Consider the following 12287-nt stretch of genomic DNA (forward strand, 5'->3'; position numbering starts at 1 on the left):
TGAATTTTGTTTTGTAAACAAACAGAAAAACATTATGAATACTCAATAGAATGACCCTTGGTAAACAAATGGAAATTTTAAATTCGTAAGTTTATCCTCTTTTAGAACTTTTTTTCTTTCTTCCAATTGGTTCTAGAATTGTGGGGAGAGAATATACTTTTGGAATATTTTATACTTCGACAGGAAAAAGAAGAGAAGAATCACAAGTTCGAAAAGTTCTAACTTGTTATTGTCGGAAAAGAACAATTTTTCTATTCTTATAGATAATCAATCATATCCAATTTTCCGAAATTGACAATATCCTTCTTCTGATACCTGATAACATGAATTGGAATAGTTTTTAAGTATTCGATCTTATGTTCAGATTTTTCGAAGAATTTGAAATAGAAGAAGGAAAAAAGTTCGAACAAACTTTCTTTATGTTAGTATTTACTCTTGTCTTAGAGTTTCCATGATTTTGAAATGAATTTCTCTCGAATATGAGATGATGTTGGATAAACAAATGATCTTTTTTCTTCCATCAGATGATGAATATGATGGAAGAGACTTGGAAATCATATTCAATAAACGAAAAGAACTTTGATGGTTCGAGTTTTGCTAGGAAAAAAAAGTTCGAAAATCAAAAGAAAAACAAAACCATAAATGATATGCAAACGAAAGTAAATTAAAGTGAAACATGAGAAAAAGTTCAGTTCAGGTTATCATGGAATCCAATTTAAAAGTGGAAAACTCTACTCACTTAATGTCGAACATGAAAATTTTGATCTCTACCAATGTTCATCTTTCTTGTTATCAATATAATATTTTTTCAGAATTTCAGATTTAGCTGAGCTTCCGTTTCCCTTTTGATTGATTTTCACCCAAAATTCAAATGTTAATATTTTCAGTTGAGTTCAATCAATATTAACAAGACTGAACAAATAACCACCATGATTAACATGATGACAACTCAGCGATTGGAATACTCAATTTAAACACAAGGTTTCCAAATGTAATTAAATTTAATTTAATTTAATGTCTTCTCCATTCCAACAGTTGAAAAGTTTCATTTCATTTCGTGATCAGAATTGATTATCATGAGACAAAGATATTGAAATCACCAAACAATTTAAACTTTTAACTTGATTATCATTAGATGATAATAATGATTTGAGAAAAAAAATTTCTTTTGGCATTTAAACTCTAATTGAATTAGCTTACATTTCTCATAATGATGATTAACTTAATCAACTAATTAATCATCTCATCATCATCATGATAATTTTTTCCCTGATAAATAAGTTAATCTGTTGAACTTTTCTCTCTTTTCTGATTTGAAAATATAACAATCAGAATATAAATTGAGTTGATTGTGTTAATTTCTAGCTGATTTGATAGGAAATTTCAATTCAGATTCATTCAGGTTAACTGAACTTTTTTTTGTTACTATTAGTTTTTTTTTCATCATCGTCACTATCATGGGGATGATAATGATTCTGATGATGATTCATTTACACTTGAATAGTTTCCAATGGTTTCTTCATCTGTTGAAGATTCAATGAACATGAACATTGGAGGGAAAAAAAGTGGCGAGAGAAAATTTTTCATCTTATTTTCCTCTTCCACTCACCAGAGAATTCATTTGATTAGGATTCAGGGTAATGATTAACATTGAACATTGTGAATCTTTTTCATGATAATCTTTTGAATCTGATCCGATGAAGGAAATTTGAATTAATAGGTTACTCATAGTATCTCATCATGATAATAGTTTTAAGCTTGTTATCATCCAGTTGAAAATTACAATGTTCCAAGTACACTATCATCATTATTATTATTATTATTATTATTTTAAAATTGGACTCATTTTTTCATGATCATTGAAAATTCAGATTCATCGGATTGTTGTGTCAGAAAAGTTTTATATTAGGTTAATATGAAAATTCTCATGATTCAAATGATTCATTTCAACACACAGAGAATTTGAAATTGTTCACCTGTATTCCCATCATTATGTTCATTTTCAACTTGATCATTTTCATGATTTTTATCGTCATCATGTTTGAAATAAGCAAGATTATTACCATGGGTTTCATGATAAAGAATGATTGTAAACGAGACAACGACTGACGATGAATTATGATTAAATGTTTTTGCTTTTTCTCCTTCTCATCATCATCATCATCTCCATTGGGATGCAAAAGGAGATGATGATGATGATGATTCAACTAATATCATCTTTGGTATCATATAATTTAACCGTAAAGATGAGATAGCTGAATAAAATTCAGGTTCCATGGTAAATATTAGAATCATGTTTCAACCCAAATAATAATTTCACCAATGTTACCATTCATTTTCATTATAACCTTTTCTTTTGCCTGACTATTTACACATCAATCTAATCATCATAATCATAGTTATCATTATCATCGTTCTAATAATAATACAATAGAACAGACAGAAAAAAATAACCCGTTGAATAGTAAAATTCAAATAATATAATAATAAGAAGAAGACAAAATTATCATCAATCAAATGGTGGAGATAAAAGTTCATGAATACGAAAAGTTGTGATCATGATACTTTTTCAATGAGACATCTCAATAATAGTAATCAAAGAGGATCATTGTTCATGATGAATTCAAATTTCACCATAAGATTAAGTAACCAGAGTATTCAAATCAGTTAATAAATATCATGTCTACTTTTACCATGAGTACCATGAATAAAGAGATTGAGCTGAAAAAAAACAAGGTATGTATGAGAATACATGTATTATAGTTGAGTTAATATTATTATTAAATAATATCATCTCTTGACCACTTACTTCAGGGTCCATCATGTTGGTTTGTTCATCATGGTGAAAGATAAAATTTACAGAGGAAATGAAATAAGGTAATCTCGTTATTATCAAGGTAAAAATTTTGTAATATTGTTGATAAAAAATAAGAAAATGCCAAAAAAAGCAACAAATAATTTCAAATGTAAATGTAAAGAGTTAAGTCCACCAGAAGTAAAAAAAAGTAATAACAATTGAATATTATTTGTTTTTGGTAGAAATCAAAATGATACTAATGCAAAATCAGATATAATTCAGGGGGCGGTGGAACTTTTTTTGCATGAATAGTAATTTCATTCTCATTTTTATTTCAAACTCAGAACTTTTTGTTTTTCTTTTTAACTTTCCACTCAATGAGTAGATTATATGAAATGTGAATTTCGACTCAGCCTGAAAAGGTTACATAATAGTTATTCTAACATCATCATGGTGGTGAACATGAATACTGAATTTCTAAGAGAAACCTGATTCATTTGCATTCTCAATTGTTGCTAATTTCATCATGAAAAATATTCACTTTTTTTTCAATCATTACAACAAAAGTGAAATAATTGAAACTATTAGATATTCATGTAATACCTGAGATCTGTTGGTATCTTGATGGCTCTTTGTTTTGTTAATTGGAATCGTTGAGTTTTATTATCATTGTCACTTTCCCTTGAATTCATGATATTTGGCTGAAACTTGTGATCTCATGGTGAGTCTTTAAAGGCAAAAGTTGTTACCAGTGAGAAATTATCATGATTCAGATTACATGTATCATGAGTTCTGGGGGAAAGTTCATCTTCATTTCTGTTCATTTCTGGTATTCGAGTCAATTCATGTTTTTCCTTCTTTTCTCTTTGCATATAATTCATGTCAATTCTTATTCGGTATCTTATTCTCATCTTCATCTTCTCATTTACTCTCTTCTTGTTTCTGTTAGTTTTTTCATCTTCATCGTCTCTCTTATTCTCATTTACTCTTAGTTTCCCATCCAAATCTCATTACGAAACAAATGATTCGTGAATAACCTCAATACCTTTTTTCGTCTTCATCTTCATCTTCCTTATCATTATCATCATTTTCTTTTTTTCTTCGCTCTTCCTTTTCTACATAAACAATTCTTCCATCTTCATCTTCTAAATGTCCTCATCATCTCATCATCCTTTATACATCATTCGGTTGTTCATCCTCTACATTTAAAGACAAAGAGAGGGAGAGAGAGAAAAAAAATAGAATCATTTAAAAAAGATCATCCTTTTCATCATCTCATCTTTACATTTATCTTGAAAGTTTCAAGTTCCAATGTAACTGAGCTTTTCTGTCCGCAATTGATACGGAAAATTAATTTCGACGTTTCCAATTTAGATCGAGTTTTTTTTCTATTGCACTTCAACGAACGAGTTGATTAAAAAATAGTCATCAAATAAAACAATCGATCCGTTTGTGTAATCATATCCTGAGCAATGTACAATTCAAATCGCAATTTCAGAACAACCTCATGTGCATGATGATGACCATGAATGAACTTTAAAACAGCTCATTTGAAAAACTATTACATCTCATGATTGCTACATTCAAGTTCCAACCTTTGAGTTCATAGTGATGATCAAAGAGAGAGAGAGAAAGAGAGAGAGAAAATATTAGTTACATGAAAACGAACATTAAACTTTTGTAATTCAAAGATTATTGAGAACTAGGAACTTGAAATTTAAGAGAGAAATCAAATAGCGTAAATATTATTTGAGTTGTGAAAGTGCCGATGGTTCATGAACTGAGCCTATTCAGGTTCTTTATGGTCAAGAACTTTGAAACAATCAGTTGAAGTCCAAGTGGAACTTTGTGTAGGTCAATTTAACGATAAAAGAGTAAGTCAAATTTATCCGATTTCACATGAGATATTCATGGTTAATCGAGATCTTCATGTTCCATTTGATTCTTGTTCGTTATTCGGCTTTAGGAAGCATTGGAAGTCAATTTTTTGTGATCGATTTTCTTAGAAGATGAGGTTTAACTTTTCTGGAAGAATTTTCTGTTCTTGTTCTAAGAACTATTGAATTATTGTCCAGTTTTATTCTTTTGTAAAGTTTTCTTTATCTTCCTGATTGTCCCGAACAGCAATAAAAAATGATTGTACTTGATCTAAATGAGATTAATATATTTTGATGGAAATAAAACAATTAACATCTGAATGGTCAAGATTATGATCATGAGATGGATATTATGTATTAAGTGGACAATTGAAATGTTATGTTTACGTTATCATCAACAATGCTTGATTGTTGTTCTTGATTGTTGTTGTTGTTATTTCAACTATATCGATGGAAAGACAATCAAGTTGAGAAGTTGAAGTTTAGGGTCAATATTACTGAAGGAGGAAGGTGGACGAAAGATTGAAGAGAACAGGGAAATTAAGTTATTGGTAACTTGATAGAAAGAGAGAGAGAGAGAGAGAGAGAGAGAGAGAGAGAGTAGAGGGAGCAAGTAAGGTGGGTGAATATTGAAAGATAAGATGATGAGGATAAAGAGAAGGAGATGAAGGAGAGAGATGCAATCTTGATATGTGAGTTAATCAACCAGGAAATAAGGAAGTGAAAAGGCTTCAGAAAGAGGTGGTGGTGGTGGAGGAGGAAGAAGGTACCATTGGCAAGGAAAATACAGCAAAGGAAAAGTGGACAAAGTAAACTTTCACTGGACAGTGGATGTTAGTTTGATGAAGATTCTGAAGGAAAAAGAGAATGTGATTAATCATGGGAAGACAGAACATCAATTTCGAACATTTCCGGTTCTGATGGAACTTTTTTCATCTTTCTTTTTTGAAGGGTCTAAAAAGGTGATGGAAATAATGAGATAACCAATGTAGACTAGAGAGAGAGAGGGAGAGAGAGAAAAATGAGTGAGCTGGATTCAGAAGCAAGAAAGAAGTTGTTGATAGATTGAAGGTTGAGGTCACTTTTTCTTCGTGTCATCGATATTGAAATAATGAAAACTTGAAATCATTGAAACTTTTAACTGTTCATTGATTGCATCTAATTTCTTGATAATATCGATGATGACTATTGATAAATAATTGTGGGTGATGATTAGATGATTAAAGATAATCTTTTGTTATTATTATCATTGTTTATGGTTGGACTTTTTTGTCTTTGTCTTTTCCGTATTATTATTATTATCTATTTGTATGAATTTCCGTTTCCATCTTTATCCTTGTTACTAGTTTTTCCCGATCCATTTGTCTTGATTCATTTCCTTTTCCTCTTTTTTTTCACAATCTCTCCTCAATCCCTCCACATCAACATCATACTGATTACGTGGCTCAGCTTTAGTTTTATCGTTCATATAACCTTTATAATCATCTTCATCTAACAATAAGATTGCAATAGACAAATGACCAATCTACTTATTACTATTCTGCCTGATCAATTGTGGATAACAAATTATCACGCAATCAACAAATCTCAGAATTCATTAGCTAACCTCGCCCAGCTCATCAATACTAAATCATAATCAATTCACAAGAATCATCATCAACCACCAACTTATAATCAACGCCTCTTCCCGTTTCAATACCATGTATCATCATAATCTTTTATTATTATTATTATTTATATTCACTGGCCAGTGGTCAGTTATCACCAACTCTCTCTCTCTTTTTTTGGTATATTAACCGCATCCAAATCCATTCATCATTTTAAGTTATCATTATAATGATCGTTGTTATTATTATCCTTATGATCAACTTTTATCAATTGATATAAACCATAGATTCATATCAATTAACTGAATCATTTTACGTTACAATAAATTAAATGTAACAATTAACTTGATGTTTATATCAGATAATTATAATTGTAATCATAATAATAATAATCATGGGTTTCTGGTTACTACTCAATAGGAAACTCATGATAATAATAAGGAGAAACAATTAAATATAATTATAACAATAAACGTGATCATTTTTTTTTGTTTCAAATTATTATCATTGTTTTAATATCAAAATAAGACAACAAATTGACAATTTAATGCATTTAAATACTCATCATGATGTTGATTAACAATTAAAGTGCAATTAAAGTTTCAATTGTTCTCATAATTGTTTCAATTGTTTCAAGTATCATTTTGTATTCAAATTTCATTTGATTATCTTTCAAATTGTTTGCTTATCCATTATCAAGATTATCGGGAAAAAGTTGATTATTGATTAATTTACTAAGAATTGATTGTAATTAAAGTCAATATAATCTGTTAAGAAGCTTTTTTTTTATATTCCTGATTCAGATTAAATTACTCTTGGTTCATGGTTAATGTAATACAAGGTTGAGAGATTGAATTATTAGTTAACTATTAATTGAAAGTAATCACGTTAATTCAGTTGAGAGGATAGTTGTTACTTGAAATAATCAAAATAAAACTGTAACTAAAATTAAGGTTATAAAGGGAAAGTGAATGGAGAAGATGATTAAGATAATTAAGATGATGAAACAAGTAAATTAAATCAAAATGTGAACCAAGAAAAAAGTGATATTTAATCAAGTAGATAATCAGGAAAGTTTCAGAAAATCATTGACTGGGAACGAGAAAAACCATTACAAACAATTACGATTAATATTGATAGTTGATTAATGTAATGGTGATGATGATTAACTTTGTTTTTCATGTTATTATTCAAAATCAATTGATTCGTAAGATAATCAAAAAAGTTTGATTATCTGATTAATATTCAAATGTTATCATGAAATGATGATCAATTTTCATCTACAATCAAATCGTTATGATTATTGTCATCAATATGATTCTGTTCAGTTTAATGATAATCTCACATTGGTATTGTGGTCTTATTATTATTACGATTATAATGAATACCTTTGAGTTTGCTTTTGTTTCTGTGTATTCATTGAATGTCTTGTTAATCAACTGAATATTCATCATGTACCTGAATCAATATATTAATACATGTATATGAGTCTGGAAGTTTTTTCTGTTCTTCTAATTTTCTTAGTAGTTATTTACAGAGTTTCCGTTGTTCCGTGAATAAAGTTATGACTCCTGAGTAATTTCAAGTAATCTGTAACAATGACATGATTATGGAACATGGGAAAAGATAAACCTAAGAAAATGATTTCTGTCAGTTTCCTATGTAATTAACATAATACACCTGAATATCTCTCGAGGGTTTATCTTTATCATCATCATCATCTAATTCATTTCTTAATCAGAGAATGAAATAAAAAAGTTCCAAGCAATTAGGATTACATATGATAATTAATGATGATAATAATCATATTCTTATAATAGTGATGGAAATGATAAATTTCAATTCTTTGAGCTTTTCGGTTCAAAATCAAGTTCAAATCTTCAGATTGAATGTTCAATATTAACAATTGAGAAATTAATTGTTGATATTCTGATGCTTATCATCAACAATTAAAGTTGGATGGTCAATATAACTCATTGTGTTGATTTTCAATCATAATTAAATGATATTATCATGATAACTGATATGATAATATTATCTAACTTGATCACGAAAATGGCGATATTAATAATTACGATTGTGATAATAATGGATTAATTGTGATTAAAGTTTACCATATTAAGATGCTTATGGTTCTTTTTTTCAACAATTAACTTGTGAGAATTAAATTTAATTATATGTCATTAATTGTAGATTGTATTTTGTTTGGTTGGACTTTGGTTATAATTAATATTCTCATGATTATGATGATGATTAACAATTGTAAGCTAAATATTAGCATTAACATTATTGTGATTAGTATTATGAGTATGTAATTAAGGTAATTGTGATTAACTATTAAAAGTACATATCAATGACGTTTATCATCATTAGGATTGTTGCAGTTGCAATGTCAATCAACTAATGAATTAACCCATTAATTAAAAATAGTTAAGAAAATGTTGAGTAAATAATTAATTCACTTTTCTTGTAATTGGTAAATTTTTTGGATCATCATTCAGGTAAATTAAGGTTTTTTTTTGCTCAAGTTAATTGTTGGATATTAATTTCACAGTGAAAGTGTTCATCTCAATCACAATTTAGCTTTTAATTGTTGATGATTAGTGAAAAATGTTACAAATTAATTTAATTTTACTTTCTTTAGGATTTTATAGCTTTAAGATTTGAAAGAGGAAAAAGTTATTTCCTGTTTCCGTTTAAATGTATTTCTCTTTAATTGTGATTAAGTTAATTTCTTGCCTCTGTTATCAGAGTAAATCATTATCATTAAGGTTAGTTAATTGCGATTAATTATCGGATAGGAAAAAAAAACAAAACTTTTACTTAGATTTTAACCTTAGGGTTAAGATAATTTAACCTTGTTGATTGTTGATCTATCATTGAAATTTAGGTTAATTGTTGATATTTTAGTATCATAACGATTTTTTTGATTTGTTTTTTTTGCCATCAAGTTAATTGCAAGTAGAGATTTAATTGTAATCATTAGTAAGAATCACTAATGATACAATATGTAATTCTGGATCAAGTTAAACGATTTGTTAGTAGCCTATTGTCATTAGGAAATTATTAATGGCAATAAATTGTTGATCTTAACGAAATGGTTTGTATTGAATGATTGATTGGTTAATAGAAATTAACAATTAGCTTGATATTAATTAACTTACTTTGAGCAAAAGGTACGTAAATGTTGAGATAGAGACAATCCTCTGATTGATTGCGAAGATAAGGAATTAATCGTTTCAAATGAGCTGATCTTCCCTCAGGCAAATCAAATGTTGTTGACGATGAAGATGAGGAAGATGAGGATGATGAAGAAGAAGTGGTAGATGATGTGGAGGGTGATGAAGTTGATGATGATTGACCATTGGAATTAGAACTGGAAGATCGATGGCCTTTGTTTTCATCGTCGTTACAATTACATTGTTTTAGATTGATATCTGGTAATTTTTGTGGACAAACTGGACCAAAGCGATTGGACAGTTTAACACCTCGCCAGTGGGTTGGTGTAACTGGGTGCATGAATCGTAGTGACCCAATGGGCGGTGAAGCATAAGGAACACCAAGGAAAACCTCAACCGGTGTCATCGAGGCAAGATTTGATTTGGAAGGGGTAAAGGGAGATGAGGATGAGGATGAGGATGGAGATGGTGAACCTGAAGGTAATGATGTTGTTGATGATGTTGTTGATGGTGAGGGTGAAGGTGAAGATGGTGATGAACGAGATGATCCTGATGGGTAACCAGGTTTATCAATATTCTTGAAGTTAATCACAATTCCCCTTAAGGCACCATATTTGGTGATCACTGAACGAGGTGAAAGTGTTTCAGTTCCATCATGGGGAATATTTGAATTCCCGTTAATTTGTAAGACATTTGAACACAAAAGGAACAAAAATAAAAGGTGTAAACCTTGATAATTATCATGATCATTATGATGACCAACAACAATCAACGAACTGGACATCGTGTAAGTTGATATTAAAATCCTAAGTGGAATCGTAATCGTTTACCAATTAAATGGTTAATCCTTAGTAACCAATGGACAAGGAAACAGAAATCAAAACAAAACAATATAAAAGGAAACAATTAATCAACAATTACAAAAACACTAATTTAGTTTTACACTTTTTGTTTATAATCCAATTTTGATGTTAATCCACAACAATTAAGCTTTTTGGTGTTGACAGAATCACAAGTTTTACTTTATTGTGTAAGTTGATTGTGATTGGTTTGTAAGTAAGTTAACAATTTAGATTAAATTGATTGTTGTTGATAAAATTTGATCAAAAATATGAGATGATATTGGATTAAATTGATAATCAAGAGAAACTTATTCCATTTAAAATGTTTCCATATTAAAGGAAGATATTTTCTATCATATTTTAGACCATGTTGACAGTTTTCTTGGAAGAATCAATGAGAGAAAGAGGAAGAAAAGTTCTAAATCGAATTTAAAATTTTTCGAAATTGAAACAACACATAGAATTCACTGAATAAGAATGAGAAGAAAAACTTTTTTTCTTTTTCGTTCTCGGTGGAAGATAAAAGGTCACCGAATGATGATAAAGATGAAGATAAATCAATTCCCTGGACGATATTTTCTGTGTATTTGAATGTTGATTATTTGACCAAATCAACTGATTCCAATCAATTGAACATCAATCAGAAATAAATAATAAAACTCAACTAAATGGGAAATTTACTAATCAAATGATTGACATTTGTATCATTAGGTAAAAATGATTACTATCATGTTCATCATCATCATGGTCAGTATCATCCTAATCATCTGAATGGGATGAAAATTGGATTAACATTATTACTATTATCATGATAATCATTGTTGTTGATCATTCTGATTTCTTTTCATTGACCATTGGTCATCCTAACCTAAAAAAAAGTTGATGGACGCAAAAAATGAAAAATGATCCTGAGGTTTATTTTTTCAGATTTTGTTTTCTGATTGTTGATGTAATCATAACAACAACATCAACAATGATAAAATATATAAAATATTCAATATTAATATTTAATATTATCACTTAACTGTTAAACTATTATTATGATGATTATTATTCAAGTGAAGATTACTGATTGTATTAAATTGTTGGATGTTAAATTGGTTGAATGGATTCTGATTCTGGACATGGAGTCACTCACAATGGCACCTATTCAATGGTGTCACAATATAATCAATCTTTATAACAATAATAATAATAAATGATGAACAACAATTTAGATCATTGAATTATTTTCTTTTTCCAAAATAAAAGTTTACTCTCAAATTGATTGAATAACTTTAAACTTTAATTCCTGAATGTTCATTGATGATTACACACCGATTTAGATGATTATGATGATGATGATTTGGTGTACAATTGATGATGGATGATAATAATTTCACAAGATTATCAATTTTATTTGATTGTTGTTGTTGTTGTTATTTTAACTGTTTACTAAGTTCATTGAAAGGGTAACATTTATAAACTGACGAAATGATTTCAGGATAAAGTTTGAGACTGTGGGAGTTACTTTGGTAATGGGAGAGTATGATGATTAGAAAAGAAAGAGAAAGAGAAAGAGTGGAAATATTATTGAGGAAAAGGCTGAACAAGATGATGATGATGATGATGATGATAAAGAAGATGAGAAAGACTGAATTCTGAGCAACAATTTTCATCCACTAACTGGGAGTTGAAATGAGAATCCCTCCCAAAGAACCGATAGATGGCTCTATGAATTTCTCTTTCGATTCCTTGGTTAATTGTTCCTTTTATTTTCTCCTAATTGTTACAATTAAATTACATACACTCTCTTCATTAAATCAGCTTAAATTGTCTTACAACTAATCATTTCCTTTGCCATTTTTTTTTACTTTCAATTTTTAATTTTCTTTACTTTTTCTCCTCTTGCAATTTTCATCTAATAATTTAGATTTTTTTTTTCATTTTTAAGTCTCGTTTTTTAATGATAATTATTATTTTTATTTACATACTTGTATTTGATT

At 28.9% G+C, this 12287-nt stretch overlaps 1 protein-coding gene across 1 annotated transcript in view; it reads right to left on the minus strand.

The window, feature by feature from the left end:
• The window catches only part of LOC128392813 (uncharacterized), a 79177-nt gene extending 67285 nt beyond the window's left edge, over window positions 1-11892 (minus strand). Inside the window, exon 1 of the mRNA XM_053352889.1 lies at window positions 9446-11892. Coding sequence (XP_053208864.1) covers window positions 9446-10244 — 799 coding nt within the window. The 5' untranslated portion in view covers window positions 10245-11892. The remainder of the gene's footprint in view (window positions 1-9445) is intronic.
• Window positions 11893-12287: the final 395 nt, after the last annotated feature.

Source organism: Panonychus citri, unplaced genomic scaffold (genome assembly GCF_014898815.1).
Source record: "Panonychus citri isolate SS breed McGregor unplaced genomic scaffold, ASM1489881v1 Contig00137, whole genome shotgun sequence".
Lineage (NCBI taxonomy): Eukaryota > Metazoa > Arthropoda > Arachnida > Trombidiformes > Tetranychidae > Panonychus > Panonychus citri.